Source organism: Hypanus sabinus, chromosome 4 (assembly GCF_030144855.1).
Source record: "Hypanus sabinus isolate sHypSab1 chromosome 4, sHypSab1.hap1, whole genome shotgun sequence".
In the NCBI taxonomy this organism is placed as follows: Eukaryota; Metazoa; Chordata; class Chondrichthyes; order Myliobatiformes; family Dasyatidae; genus Hypanus; species Hypanus sabinus.
The window spans coordinates 45,281,718-45,295,057 of record NC_082709.1 but is presented as its reverse complement, the minus strand read 5'-3'; the positions used below and the strand labels follow the sequence as shown (position 1 = coordinate 45,295,057).

The following is a 13,340-nucleotide window of genomic DNA, read 5'->3' as shown; positions in this document are numbered from 1 at the left end:
TTCGGAGGAACTAGAGCTCTCTGAGGAAAGCCCTGACAATGTACCAACTGCTTCAGGCAACAGCAGGATTTGAACTCTCGTCGGTGATTGCTGTGCCGTGATAGCATTACACTAACCACCATGCTACTGTGCCATCCCGATTGTAATTAATTTTGTTAATTCTCATCAACTGTAGATAATTGTTAATTGTAATAAATTATTTACTTGAATTAAAGTGGTGAAATTACTTTTGTAAAAACTGCGGAAGCCCGAACTTGATACGCGGAGAAAGCATTTCAGGAGAATTGTACTGTTGTTCTATGTTCTAATACTGCTGATGTGTTGAACAGGAGTAGGCCAGGTAGACCCCAGAGCAGCTCCTATCCAAGTTCAACCACAAATGATCTGAGCCTGAGCTACAATGAATGCATTTCACGCCATATCATTCAATACCTTCACCTAACAAAATGTCATGTTATTTCAGTCTCGGCAATCTTCGAATATCCACGGTCTTCCAGCAACTAGCTTGTTTCACCAAGTGTAGAATGCAAAGTGGGAGTGTAAATTGAATCACATTGTCTTAGAATATATTTCACACCTATGTGAACCCAAACCTATTCTTACAGAAATACTGTTTATTTTGATTGTTTTGTTCTTGGGTAATGTGATGTTGCAAGCTCCTTTTTATCCTCTGACCTTACTTTCTATAAAGTAACCTTCTGTAAGGCAGTGGAGCACTGAAATATTTATGATGATGGTGCTGTCATACTGTTCGATAGCAGGTTTCAGGATGTTGTCACAGTTGAAATGAAGGAATGATGTGCGTCCAAGTCAGCACGCAGTGTGAGTTGGAGCAAATAGTGTTCCCATCATCTCAATACTCTTGCCATTCTTACATGAGTTCTCTCTTTATTAAAATGTTACTTTTCCTCTTTTAAAGTAACCATTAGAAGTTTCTGTTATTATTAGCACATGGACTATTGGAAATGGAACATCAAATGTTATTAGACCTTAAGCTTAGTGATTTCTGAGTAATTATTAATAGAAGTTTATTTGCGAGCATTTCTATAAATGTAGCAATAACATCTATTAACTGAGTGTGCAGTCTTTGTACTTTGGTGCCAATCTTCTGTCCAATCGCACGTCAAAACACATTTAGGTAATTTCATGGATAGGAAAAGTTTGGGGGCTATGAGCCAAATGTGGGGAAAGTGGGGCTAGCTCAAGTAGACAACAGAATTGTTGTGGACTTGTTTGTGCAAAGACCCTGTTTCCATGCTGTATAACTCTGATTCTATTATAGGTCACTCATATAGATGTATTTTGTGTCCCAGTATCCTGCAGTCCACCTTCTACTGCCCAGTGCCCAGTTAAACAATGTCATGCTCTGGGATTGTAGCGGTCAACCAGTGCTCCACAGACCAATATGCAACATTATGTAGGTAACTTTCTGTGTAAAACTTTATGAATGATAATTTAATGAAATAAGAAAATCTTTGAATCAATCAGTAGTTAATTTTCCCCAGTGTGCGTTAGATCAGTTTTTACAGTGAACTTGATGTATAATATAAAATTATAGACGTATCTTCTAAACTGAAAGAGCACTGATCCAAAGCTTTAACTCTGTTTCTTTCTTCACCAATGCTGCTCGAACTGCTGAGTATTTCCAGTATTTATTTTTAGTTCAGCTTCCAGCATTTGCTGTAGTTTGAGTTTGGATTGTTAACTCTATTAATATGAATTCACTACACTGGCTAAGTTATCCAGGTAGTATTCTTCTGTTACTGTTTGCTAAGGAACAATTTCACTACTATTTAAAAAAAGTTTGTGTGTGTGTGAGAGGGAGAGGGAGAAATATGTGGTTCGCTCAAAGTTCATATATGTCACTATATACAACCCTGAGTTTCATTTTTTGCAGGCATACACAGTAAGTCCATGAAACACAAACAGAATCAATGAAAGACCTCACCCAATAGCATGGGCAAACAATCAATCTGCAAAAGACAACCAACTGCAAATTCAAAAAAGAAAAACAATAATAATAATAATAATAATATGGATCTATTTTGATCAACAAAAACAGGAATCAGCGCTCTGTGCAAGCATATGCAATTCTGCTAAGAAGTACACACTACTAAACTTAAATGAGAGCACAACCCAGAAAATGAAGACATTATCATTATAGAAGAAAAAGTTAACCAGTGGAAGAGCATGACCCTCCAGGGAAGACATCCCCATGAACTGAGCAGATTTGATGCCAACAAGAAAGCGTTGAACGCCTGGTTCGGAGTTGAAGATCTCTTCCCCGAAACACAACAGTTCCTTGTGGCAATACAGGACCAGATGGTTAACACAAAAATATCAAAAATACGTAATAAAAAATCAACAAATTCAAGATGATAAATGTAGATAATGCCAAGAAAAACCAGAAGCAACCCAACACATTACAGGGTCCTGTACAAGTTTAACTCAATCTGATTACTTACACAGGCTCAATCAAGTGGCACACATCATTAATCAAAAACTTGTCGTAAACTAGAAACTCATAAAAGAAATCACACCTTACTATAAATACAAGCGTGATCCAGCTTTAGAGTCAGAATACCACAAATTATATATGACCAATCAGTCATTACAAATAGGACAATCTGTAATAACCCTCCGGATATAATAACATAGGATAAACAAGCAAGAACTGTTTAATAGATGTAGCCTTTTCAACCACACATAACTTATAGAAACCAAAAAGTGAAAAATGCCAGGAATATGCTGAATTAGAAAAGGAAACTGAAAGACTTTACCTCGTGTACAAGGTATCCATTGTTCCGACAGTAATATCCACAACTGGTGCCACCCCAAAGGCACTACACAATAGCATTAAACAATTTGGGCTACACAGTAAAATCTATGTAAATCTTCAGAAAGCCACAACACTAAACACTGCTAGAATAGTTGGAAAGTTCCTAGCAATTGACAAATGAGCGTGCTTGGATATGCCCATACCTCAGGTTTTACCAGCTGGAGCTAAGAAAAATAAATAAATAAATAAATAAATAGATAAATAAATAAATAAATAAATAGATAGATAGCTAAACAAACAAACAAACAAACAAACAAACAAACAAACAAACAAGCAAGCAAGCAAGCAATGAATATCAAGAACATGATGTAATGTGAATGTGAGTCCATAGTTTGTAGGAGCAATTCAGTGATGGGTGAGTGAAGTTATCCCCTCTGGTTCATGAGCTCGATGGTTGATGGTAATAACTGTTCCTGACCCTGGTGGTGTGGGTCCTGTGGCTCGTGTACCTTCTTCCTGATAGCGTGAGAAGAGAGCGTGACCTGGATGGTGGGGGTCCTTGACAATGGATGCTGCTTTCTCGTGACTTCACTCTGTGTAGATGTCTCAATGGAGGCAAGGGCTTTACCCAAGATGGACTGGGCCATAGCAACTACTTTTGTAGGCTTTTCCATTTAATGGCATTGGTGTTTCTATACCAGGCCTTTTTGCAATCAGTCAATGTATCTTCACCACATATGTATAGATCAGACAACCTGCTGATTGTAGCAGGAAGAGTGGTGGGATGGCTGTATGGAATATACCTTTCAAGGGGAATACAAAGGAAAGTACTTTTTACAGAAAAAAAGTATGATAGGTGAGCATGTAAAATATTCTTACTGTCACTGTCAATTACAACTCATTGACATAATTGATTACTGATGTGTACTTCAAAAGCAGATACCCTGTCTGTTAGCCCATGTCCCTTTTTCTGCATGAAGTGAAAGTCTGGTTTGATGAGGCAATGAAATTGCTGATGTATCAGGTAATGGTTTTACTTTGAAGGTACATTGAGATAAGAGGACCACTTCCGCTGGCTGACTGCGTTAAGTTCTGCCTGCTCCCAATCAGCCACCTGGTGGGTCTCCTCATGAAGCCATTGTCAACTCAAGGGTAAATCCTGGCCTTCTGTTTCCTTCTGTAGCAAGCCCACATTAGATCAGCTGAGCACGGAGTGCCACTGGGATCGGCAGTCATAAGAGAGTCAGTGACCCATTCACCCACACTTCCAGCTGAAGGAGGATGCTTAAAGGTGAGCTATTTTGTGTTGGGAAAGGGAGGGTTGACAATAATGCAGATTGGAATATTGGTTTATTATCACTATCATGTATAGTAAGAGAACATGATAAAGCTCGTTTGCACACCATCCAGGCAGGTCATGCCATACCAAAGTACATTGAGGGGGTAAAAAAGGGAACAGAATGCAGAATATGATGCTGCAGCTACAGAGAAAGTGCAGTGCAGTTAGACAAATGAAGTGCAAGGGTGTTAACATGGTATACTGGGAGATCAAGAATTTATCTTCAGAGTATGAGAGGTTCACTCAAGAATCTAGTTACAGTGGGATTGAAACTATCCTTAATCTAGTGCTATGTACTTTCAAACATTTGTATCATCTGCCCAGTGGGAGAGGGGAGAAGAGCAAATAATAGGATAGGAGGGATCGTTGATTGTGTTGGCTGCTTTCCCAAGGCAGCGGGAAGCGTAGATGGAGTTAACGGAGGGGAGGCTGGCTTGCAAGATGTGCTGGATCTCTGTAAGTGAACAAAAATGAATCACCAGATTAAGGTTTTAAATCATTACGATAGCTGCATCAGCTGTATCAGTGAACGAGTGGATTGCTCACAAGTAGATATGGAAGAAGGCAGTCTTATTCGAGGTGGTGTGGGTACAGCTGTTAGTGCCCTCGGTCCCTGCCTCATATGGAGGCAGACAGCCGTGTCATGCAGTATGCAATGGCTCTGCTTCCTGAATCTTGACTACAAAGCACAGCCGTAAATTAGCAAAGTGTTCCAGTAAAACAAGGCTGCAAACAGCAATGGTGAAATCTGGAATTTCACATATATGAGAGTACCAGTTGTGTTCTTTGCTGGCTCATGCATAGCAGTTACATTTATAAATAAATTACTCACGCAGTAATTTTATTTTGTTAATCAATGGTTGATTCTTTATGAAGGTGATGGTCCTGGGCCTGTTCTCCTAACCTCTACCTACCAAAGTCACTTCACTGAAAACACTGAGAAAAAATAGCTCTTAAAGTTAGCAAGCAGCAGTCGTGAAGAAATAAAAGACTTTAGTTAGGCCACAGGTGAAGTAGTGTGTGTTGTTCTGATTTTCACACAATAGGAGGGTAGGTTTACACTGGAGAGGGTGCAGAGGGGATTCACAGGGATGGGGCATGTCAGTTTTTAGGAGAGGCTGGATAGGCTGTCTTTCTCTTGCAATGGAGAAGGCTGAAAGAGGATGTGATGGAGTATATGCAATTGTGAGGGGCATAGATGGAATAGATAGAAAGAAACGTTTCTCCATAACAGTGGCAGTTAAAACCAGAGGGCACAGGTTTAATATGAAGAGAAAGAAATTAGAAGGAATTGGAGGGGGAAAAAATCACCCAGAGTATGGTTGCCACCAAGCATTCTGCCTGATGAATTAGTGGAGGAAAATATTCTCACAACATTTGAAAAGTACCTGTCAGGCACTTGAAATGCTTGTCAAGGAGGCTGTGAATCAAATACTGGTAAATGGAATGGGGAATGTGGATTCCTGGAGACTGGCATGAATAGAGTGGACTGATTGGCCTATTTCTGTGCTGTGTGGCTCTACAATCCTATAATTTGCATTTCTATCATTGTCTTCAAAGCCCCTGATCATCCTAAAGCATTTAACAACCAGTTCACTACTGCCTGAAGGGTAGTCATTGTAGGGATAAAAACTGACAGCCAATGTGTGCACAGCAAGATAGGACAGGAATCAGCCTGGTAAGGAACTGCCTTCTTTTGTGATGTTGTTGGGGTGTGGGGTAAGGGAGATGAGTAAATGTTTCCCAAGACTGTGGGGGGATTGCACTTGCTCTCCATTGCACCAGTGCAGTGAAAGCTTTTGCATCCACCTCAAAGAGCAGTTTACCTCCTTCCTCAAAGGCAATCTGCTCCTCTGTCTGACACGAGGTCTCAAACGAAACTAAACTCCACAGAAACCTACTAAAGGTCTTCAGTCTCAAACAAAGCTAAACTCTAAAATAGATACTAAAATATTTATGTCTATAACTGAAAATGTAACTTTAATTATCTTTTAACTCAAACGTACTGGTCATCACAAATGGCATTTGAAATACAAATGAAATGTCAGCACTTTTGGAACATCCTTTGCATTTTCAATCCACCAGCATACAATAACGTCAAATTAATTAAATTTACATTTTTTTAAAACTTCATTATTGAATCCAGCTATATATTGAAGAAAATACTTAGTAGTAAACAGCACAATACAGACCTGTGCATGGTGAACCAGAAAATCTCTGGTGCTTTTCTATGATGACATTGCTTCTGACAAACTCAGATACAATTGACTCACATTGCTGTTATTTGAATTATTCAGTTATTGTCACTTTTGGAATAACTGCTTCCTATGTTTTGTCATTGGATATCCTCCATCTATTTGCTCCCTTTTGGCACAAGTTATTTTCCGATAACTGATTTAACTCCCAACTAACACTGAATTAGAAGTTTTGAGATTACGTGGTAGGGGAGAAGTTTCAACTATACCTTGGTGAAATTGAAATGCTGAAGAATTTACAGTGTTCCCATAAACCCGATGAGAATAGCAGCTCAAAATTAACCTCGTGTGAATTCCAAGCAACTCTACATAATTTACCAGTTAAACCTAGGGATGAGATGAGAGGTCCTCGACAAGGCAGGGATAATGAGTGTTCAGGCCATGATGGTAAAAGCACAGCTTCAGTGGTCAGGGCATGTCATCCACATGAAGGATTCCCGAATCTCCAAGCGGTTAGTGTATGGTGAGCCCCATAAGAACTCCAAAGACTGCAATAAAGAAAAGATTGCACATGCTGGGCTTGTACTAAAATGGCTGGAACAGATTATGCTAGACCAGTGTGGCTGGCGATCCACGGTTAGAACCGCTCACAATAACCTGGAGGAGAGACGTCGAGCAGTACTAATTGCTGCCCAACAAAGAAGGAAAGAATAGCAGCAGCTCCACTTCCAGATCCAAGACAGTTTTCATGTCCTTATTGTGGACATCTATGTCGCTCAACAGAACTGCACAAACATAACCGCCATTAGCAAATATGATGGACAATCAAACAATCAAGTCATGAATCAATCACCAAATAAACCCACTGCTGAAAGTTAGCACTGGTGTTTAAGAACATCAATATGCTCTAATTATGAAATTTGTAAAAAGAGATATTAAAAAATTAATATTTGGAATTTTTTACCTTTCTGTCTCTTTTGACTTTCCTCTGCCAATCATTTTTACAGTCTATATCCCTTTCTACCTCTAATTTGACTTTATTTAGCCTATTTCTTCTCTATTCTTCCTTTCTTTCTGCATCCCTGATTCCCAATGCCTTGTTATGAATCCAAAGTCCCTGAACCCTTCAATCCACTATTTGTGCATACTTCCAGTGCAAACAATTTTCTGAGCTGAGGACTGTGGGAAAGTATAAAATTAGCAAATCCAGATAAGTTAGAGGGGAAGCAAAATAGAAACAAGAAGGACAAGCAGAATGTGTCACGACATATTATTAGCTAAGACAAAATGGAATCCTCTGTAAATATCCTAACAATGAAAGGTTACGAAGAGGAGAGAACTGGTCAGGAGGGTAAAGCAGAAATACTTATTTTATATATGTACTGTATTTACCAAGGAATGGAATGCTGCCATTTAGTAAAGAAGGGAGGCATAGGAAATAGATGGGGCAGATGAAATATTGGAATGATAGTCTATGTGAAAAGTGGATGTCATCTGGTCTGGGTATGATACGTTCTACATCATTTTGAGAACTGAATGTGGAAATTAAAGTGTGGTTAACTAAGGCCTCCCAGTCTTTCCAAGAAGCAGGAATTGTGGCAGGAGACCAGACAATGACATGTATTGGATCTTTCTTCAAAGTGAGATGCAAGAAAAAAACTCAACAACTATTTATCTGTCAGTTTTACTCCAGGAATGGGGAAGTATTTCTAAATAATCTTCAGGGAAAGTACAGTCACTTAAAGAAGTCTAAATTAATAAAAATGATAAACAACAATAACACAAGGGATTCTGCAGATGCTGTAAATCAACAACAATAAACAAAATACTGGAGGAACTCCAGGTCAGGCAGCATCTATGGAGGGTAATAAACAGTTGATGTTTTAGGCTGAGACTGTCCATCAAGAGTGGAGAGGAAAGGAGCAGACACCAGAATAAGACGGTGAAGAAAGGAGATGGAGTACAAACTAGCAGGTGATAAGCAAAACCAGGCGAGAGAGGAAGTTGGGTGAGTGGGGAGATTGAAGTAAGAATTTAGGAGGTGACAGTGGAAGAGGTGAAGGGCTGAAGGAATATGATAGGAAAGGAGAGTGGATCGTGGAAGGAGGAGAGGTTCCAGAGGGAGTTTATGGGCAGGTGAGGAGAAGAAGAGGGCAGATGTTCAAGGCAAGTTGATTTTTCTAATTGAGCTTCCTAACAAGGTAACAGAGAAGATTACTTAAGCTTATGTAGTAACTGCCATATGAAAGCATTCTCCTGTAAAGAGCTTGTTAAAAAAAATTAAAGCCTATGAAAAACAATTGTTGGCAGCACAGATAAGAGGCTGGGTTACGGACATGAAGAGCAGCCCCAATAAATACAAAAGGGATTCCTTCACGTTTGGATCTGAATGGTGAACAGGCACAAAGGGAAGAGGAGGAACAGATTGGGGTCCAGTCAAATGATGAATTCATGGAGGCAAAGAGCAGAGCTGAAATACTTTGCAGGCTAGAGAGACATAGATCATGGCATTCCCCAGGAGTCAGTGCTTTTGATCATACATCGATAGATCAGTGGGATAATATTTCCAAATCTGCTAATGGCCCGAAGGTTGGAAATGTAGTAAAAGATATGGAAGATAGCGGTAGTCTTCAAAATGATGAGGTGCATGGGCACATGACGGATGAAATCCAAAGAAGAGAATTGGTCTGTTTTATAGGAAGGAGGAAGAGGGACAACCTGCACTAAATGGGACAATTCCAGAGGAGTGCAGGAGCACTGGGATCTGGTTGTACACTTGCATAGTCATTGAAGATGGCTGAGACTTTGAGAAAGTAGTTATAGCTGCATTGTATATGCACAGATCACAAAAGCAAAGAGGTTATATTTAAACTTTATAAAAGCATTGTTAGGCCCTGGCCAGCCAGCTCTTTAGGAATACAACAAAGTTCTCCTAGAAAAATACTATGGCTGATGTCAATTATTCTTTTTGGGCCAGTGGAAGTTGAGAGAATATTTATTATAGTGGACAATATCTTAGTAAGTTTAGATGAGTTAAATGGAGATGAGAAAGGCCAAAGACCAGTGATACAGATTTAAAGAGTGTAGTGTTGAGGATAAGGCTTGTTAAGCAGCACATAGTCTTCACCTGGAAAGTACTTTTTCAAAAGGAAGTTAGATAAGTATTTAAGGTAAAACATTTATGGGACAATGGAGGAAGTGGTGAATAGGATTGATTGAATTTGTTGAGAAAAAGCTGACATGTACTCTTGAGTCGACTGTCCTCCTTCACTTCTATAATGCAATGGCTTTTGTACAAAAAGCTATGAGATGCTCCATTCTAACACACTTGGGGCAATGACAGATCTAAAATGTATATTAACATTTGCCTAGATTGGCAATGTAGATGCATAAAATGGATGATGGTAAAGATTCAGATTCACTTGAAATAAACACTCAAACCTCATGTAATCTACTTGGTTCTCTTGAATGACAAGGGCCGTGGCATAAATCCAAATCAATCCCATGTCAAAATGATATATGCATTTACATTTCTTATGGAAATGTATTCCATTTACACCAGATTCATTAGAGAGGATTAAACATAAACAATCCAATGAATGTGACTCTCAGATTTTAATTGAGCCACAAACGAGGTTTGAGTGGGTTAAGCCATGCAACTGTTAGAAGTGAAATTGCACCAATCATGAACCACCACCAACCCACCAGACCACACATGTGGCAGGAACACGTGAGGCTGGGTTATGGGAGTCATATTGAAAATGTTTTATGATAGTTCCCCCCCCCAACTCTCCCCCCATCCAAGTTTAAAGCAAGAAGTCACCTGAATTTAATTTGAAATTCAGCACTCATCACTTTGAAATCTCCTTTAAGAGAGAACAACCCCACCTGCAAAATAAAATTGGAAGCCACCCGCTGATTGTTCCTTATTTCATATATAAAATTCCATAGTAACCCACTTTGTATGAAAAGTAATCCAGATCACTGACACAATTCCAGTACATATTACAACTTTCCTAAATGTAATCATTCAATATCTTACTTCCTTCCCTGCGGGCATTTCACACATGGCTCCCAGCTGCTTTTAATTGTGGTTTTCAGCACATTATCCCCTTTATCTCATTTCTTTTCCCCTCTTATCTTTTTTCAATCAGTGTACTCCTGGTACATTATTAGTTAAGGGTCACATTTCATTTTTACCAAATGGGTTTAGCGACTCATGGCTATTGAAGGAGAAAATGCGCAGCCCTCACTCTTCATTTGTCTCATGCATATATAAATAATTTCTTAACTATTACCACGCCCGTGATTTTGGGACAAATAACATAAGAAGGGAATTTCACTCACAGTACAGCAGCTCTGCCTAAAAACAAAATGCACGCAGCGTCTACACCAGGCTGAAATCTTTGTCTTCAATTACACAACACCTTCTCTCCACAATTTGAATAAATCCAATCTTGTGATGATTCCTCCAGGGTTTTAAATGCAGTTATTGAATTATTTTGGCAACACCCAATATTTTTGTTGATTACTTAAAGATGCAATTGGCAACCCTTTGTCTCCTTTTGGTAGTATGCCTCACTGCCATCAACACTGGATTTGAGAGAACTGTTTGAAAACTGTTTAGCAAATTTGGTTGGAATCGCATTGAAGTTTCTTATTGAAACTCCAGTGCCTTTCAGAATAAAGTCCTGAAGCCAAATCCATTTATGTGATGTTCTACTGGATGTTGCAATCTCCCTCCTTCCTCCTTTCTACTAGAGAACCTTGACCTCCAGCGTGTGAAGATTATGTCAATTATATGCAAAAGAGTGAGAGAAAGAAGGGAAAAGTTGCAGTCCACATACTGCCATAGTGAAACCCTCTGTAACTTATCTTTATTCCGCACTTATTAAGAGTTTCATCACAACAATGAGAAATGCTGATGAGGCTCTGTCTCAGCTTATCCTCTTGTCACTAGAAAACAAGAGAAAAATTACACAGCCATTGCTGTTTGAAATCCAAAAGGAAAATACAGGAAAAAACAGAAAAAAAGGGAAAAAATCATTCCCATGGATAGGAGTTTCGTTGTGGGTAATGTGATGGATGTAGATTCCAGTTTTGGGCCAGGTTCTTGGGTGAATGGAACACATAATACAAGATCGTACACCATACATGTATGTGTTCAGTATTCATGAGTCACCTCACGGTACTCATCAGACTGCACATCTGATACAGAAAATAAATAGAAATATCTTCCAAACTTAAGTGATTGATGCCTTTCTGGTGTTCCATTGGATCTTTGTGCATTGTGGCAGGGAAGGGCAGCATGCTGCCAGGAGTCAGTTGTGTTAGTCATGTGTGTGGATTGACAGTTACCTCCTCAAACCCTAAAGGATGATGTACATAGCTTCATCATGAATTTTTACTGTCAATATGGTATGTGTGAAACAAGTTACACTTCTGACTAATGACACTCTGTAAATCCTGTTCATTTCCATGATAAAGTTGACACAAAAGGTTCTGACCATGCTTAAAATCTTGAGCGGTATGACAAAATGCTGGAGAAAACACAGCAGGTCAATGGAGGAGAACACAGTATCTAAGGAGGGGAACAAACGGTTGACATTTGGGCTGAGAAGTTTCAACAGGACCTGCTGAATTGTTCCAGCATTTTTTGTATGTTGTTCTGTTGTAAGGTTCACTGGAAGGTGCTAGCCTTTGTTTGTATAGAGCTCGTTGGAGTACCTAGCATTGTTGGAGATACACTCTGCGGAAATATGATTTTCTTGAGGACATTGGGGTATGATTGTCTTTGAGGACCCTCATACATTATTGCATTCAGATCTCCTGCTTCCTGGGATATAATGTTGATATTTTCTTTCAATTTTGGCATTGTCTTTCAGGCATTATCTTCCTGGGATGTAATGTTGATATTTTCTTTCAATTTTGGCATTGTCTTTCAGGCATTATCTTCCTGGGATGTAATGTTGATATTTTTCTTTATGTAATTATCTTGAGGGTATAGTGTTTTCCTTTGCTTGGTTCACTTGGAGATCCTGGGTGTGGTTATTGAAGAGATCAACAGATCATCTTATTTCTTTAAATGTTGTCTGTTTTGTTACTCAAAGGTCACTCATGGCATTTTCAGAATTTCAAGATTAATCATGCCCAACAGTAATAAAATGGATGTTAAATATTTTCAGTCACTGATTGAAGGAAAACAATTCTATAAATGCAAGACAGTCCTCATCTCTTGGGCTGATGTCCTGATACTGCCTACTGGTGCAATGGTTTTCCAAATGAATTGGGTAACAATTTTAAAATTGTCACTCTTGCTGTACCATCCGTCAATGCCTTTGCTCCCCAACATCACTATAATCTCCTCGAACTCTTTGCAGCCCGGATTTTGCCGAGCCTCCTGAAAATCCTGGATTTAATTGCTCAACCATTAGCAATCGTGCCTTCAGCTACTTGATTCGTAAGCTCAGGAATTCCCTCTTCAACCTCGTTGTTTCTCCGTCGCTCTTTCCTCTCTTAAACCAGGTCATACCAGTTAAGTTTAACAAGCTTTTGCTTGTTTGCACCAATATTGGTCAAACACAGACAGGAAAACCTCTTGATTTCTACCTACCATTCCCTCTCAACTGATGAATCAGTGCTCCCTCATGTTGAACAACTCTTGTAAAAAGCACTAAGGGGAGCACAGAATGTGCTGTGGTTGGGGAACTTCAGTGTCATCATCAAGTGGTTTGACAGATCAACCTAGATGACTCTTGGACATGGCTAATCTGAATTTGAGGCAGGTATCATGAAGGATCAGCCAACCTGACCTCACTGCCGCCGAGCTACCAGAGGGAAATGCTTTTATTCGTGATAGAATTGTGATGTGACTACCACTTAGTCCTTGCAGAGACAGAATCCTGCCGTCACACTGGGAATACAATCCATTGTTTAATGTTAAACTACAAATAAGCTAAATAGGAAGAACTCAAAATGGATCCAACAGCTGAAAACTGGGCACCCATGAGGTGCTGTGGACCATCAG

General features: G+C 39.4%; 1 protein-coding gene across 18 annotated transcripts in view; it reads left to right on the top strand.

Moving 5' to 3' along the window:
• LOC132392708 (DNA-binding protein SATB2-like) overlaps positions 1-13,340 on the top strand; it is a 229,258-nt gene that overhangs the window by 200,266 nt on the left and 15,652 nt on the right. For 13 of the 18 annotated variants that reach the window (XM_059966975.1, XM_059966970.1, XM_059966971.1 and 10 more), the window contains one exon: positions 3,963-4,070. The exons of 2 other annotated variants lie outside the window; for them this stretch is intronic. In XM_059966975.1, the coding sequence (XP_059822958.1) occupies positions 3,963-4,070 (108 nt within the window). Of the gene's footprint in view, positions 1-1,282; positions 1,418-1,897; positions 1,926-3,962; positions 4,071-13,340 lie in introns of those variants that run through there. 3 more of the 18 variants (XR_009511631.1, XM_059966979.1, XM_059966978.1) reach the window with 3 other exon arrangements.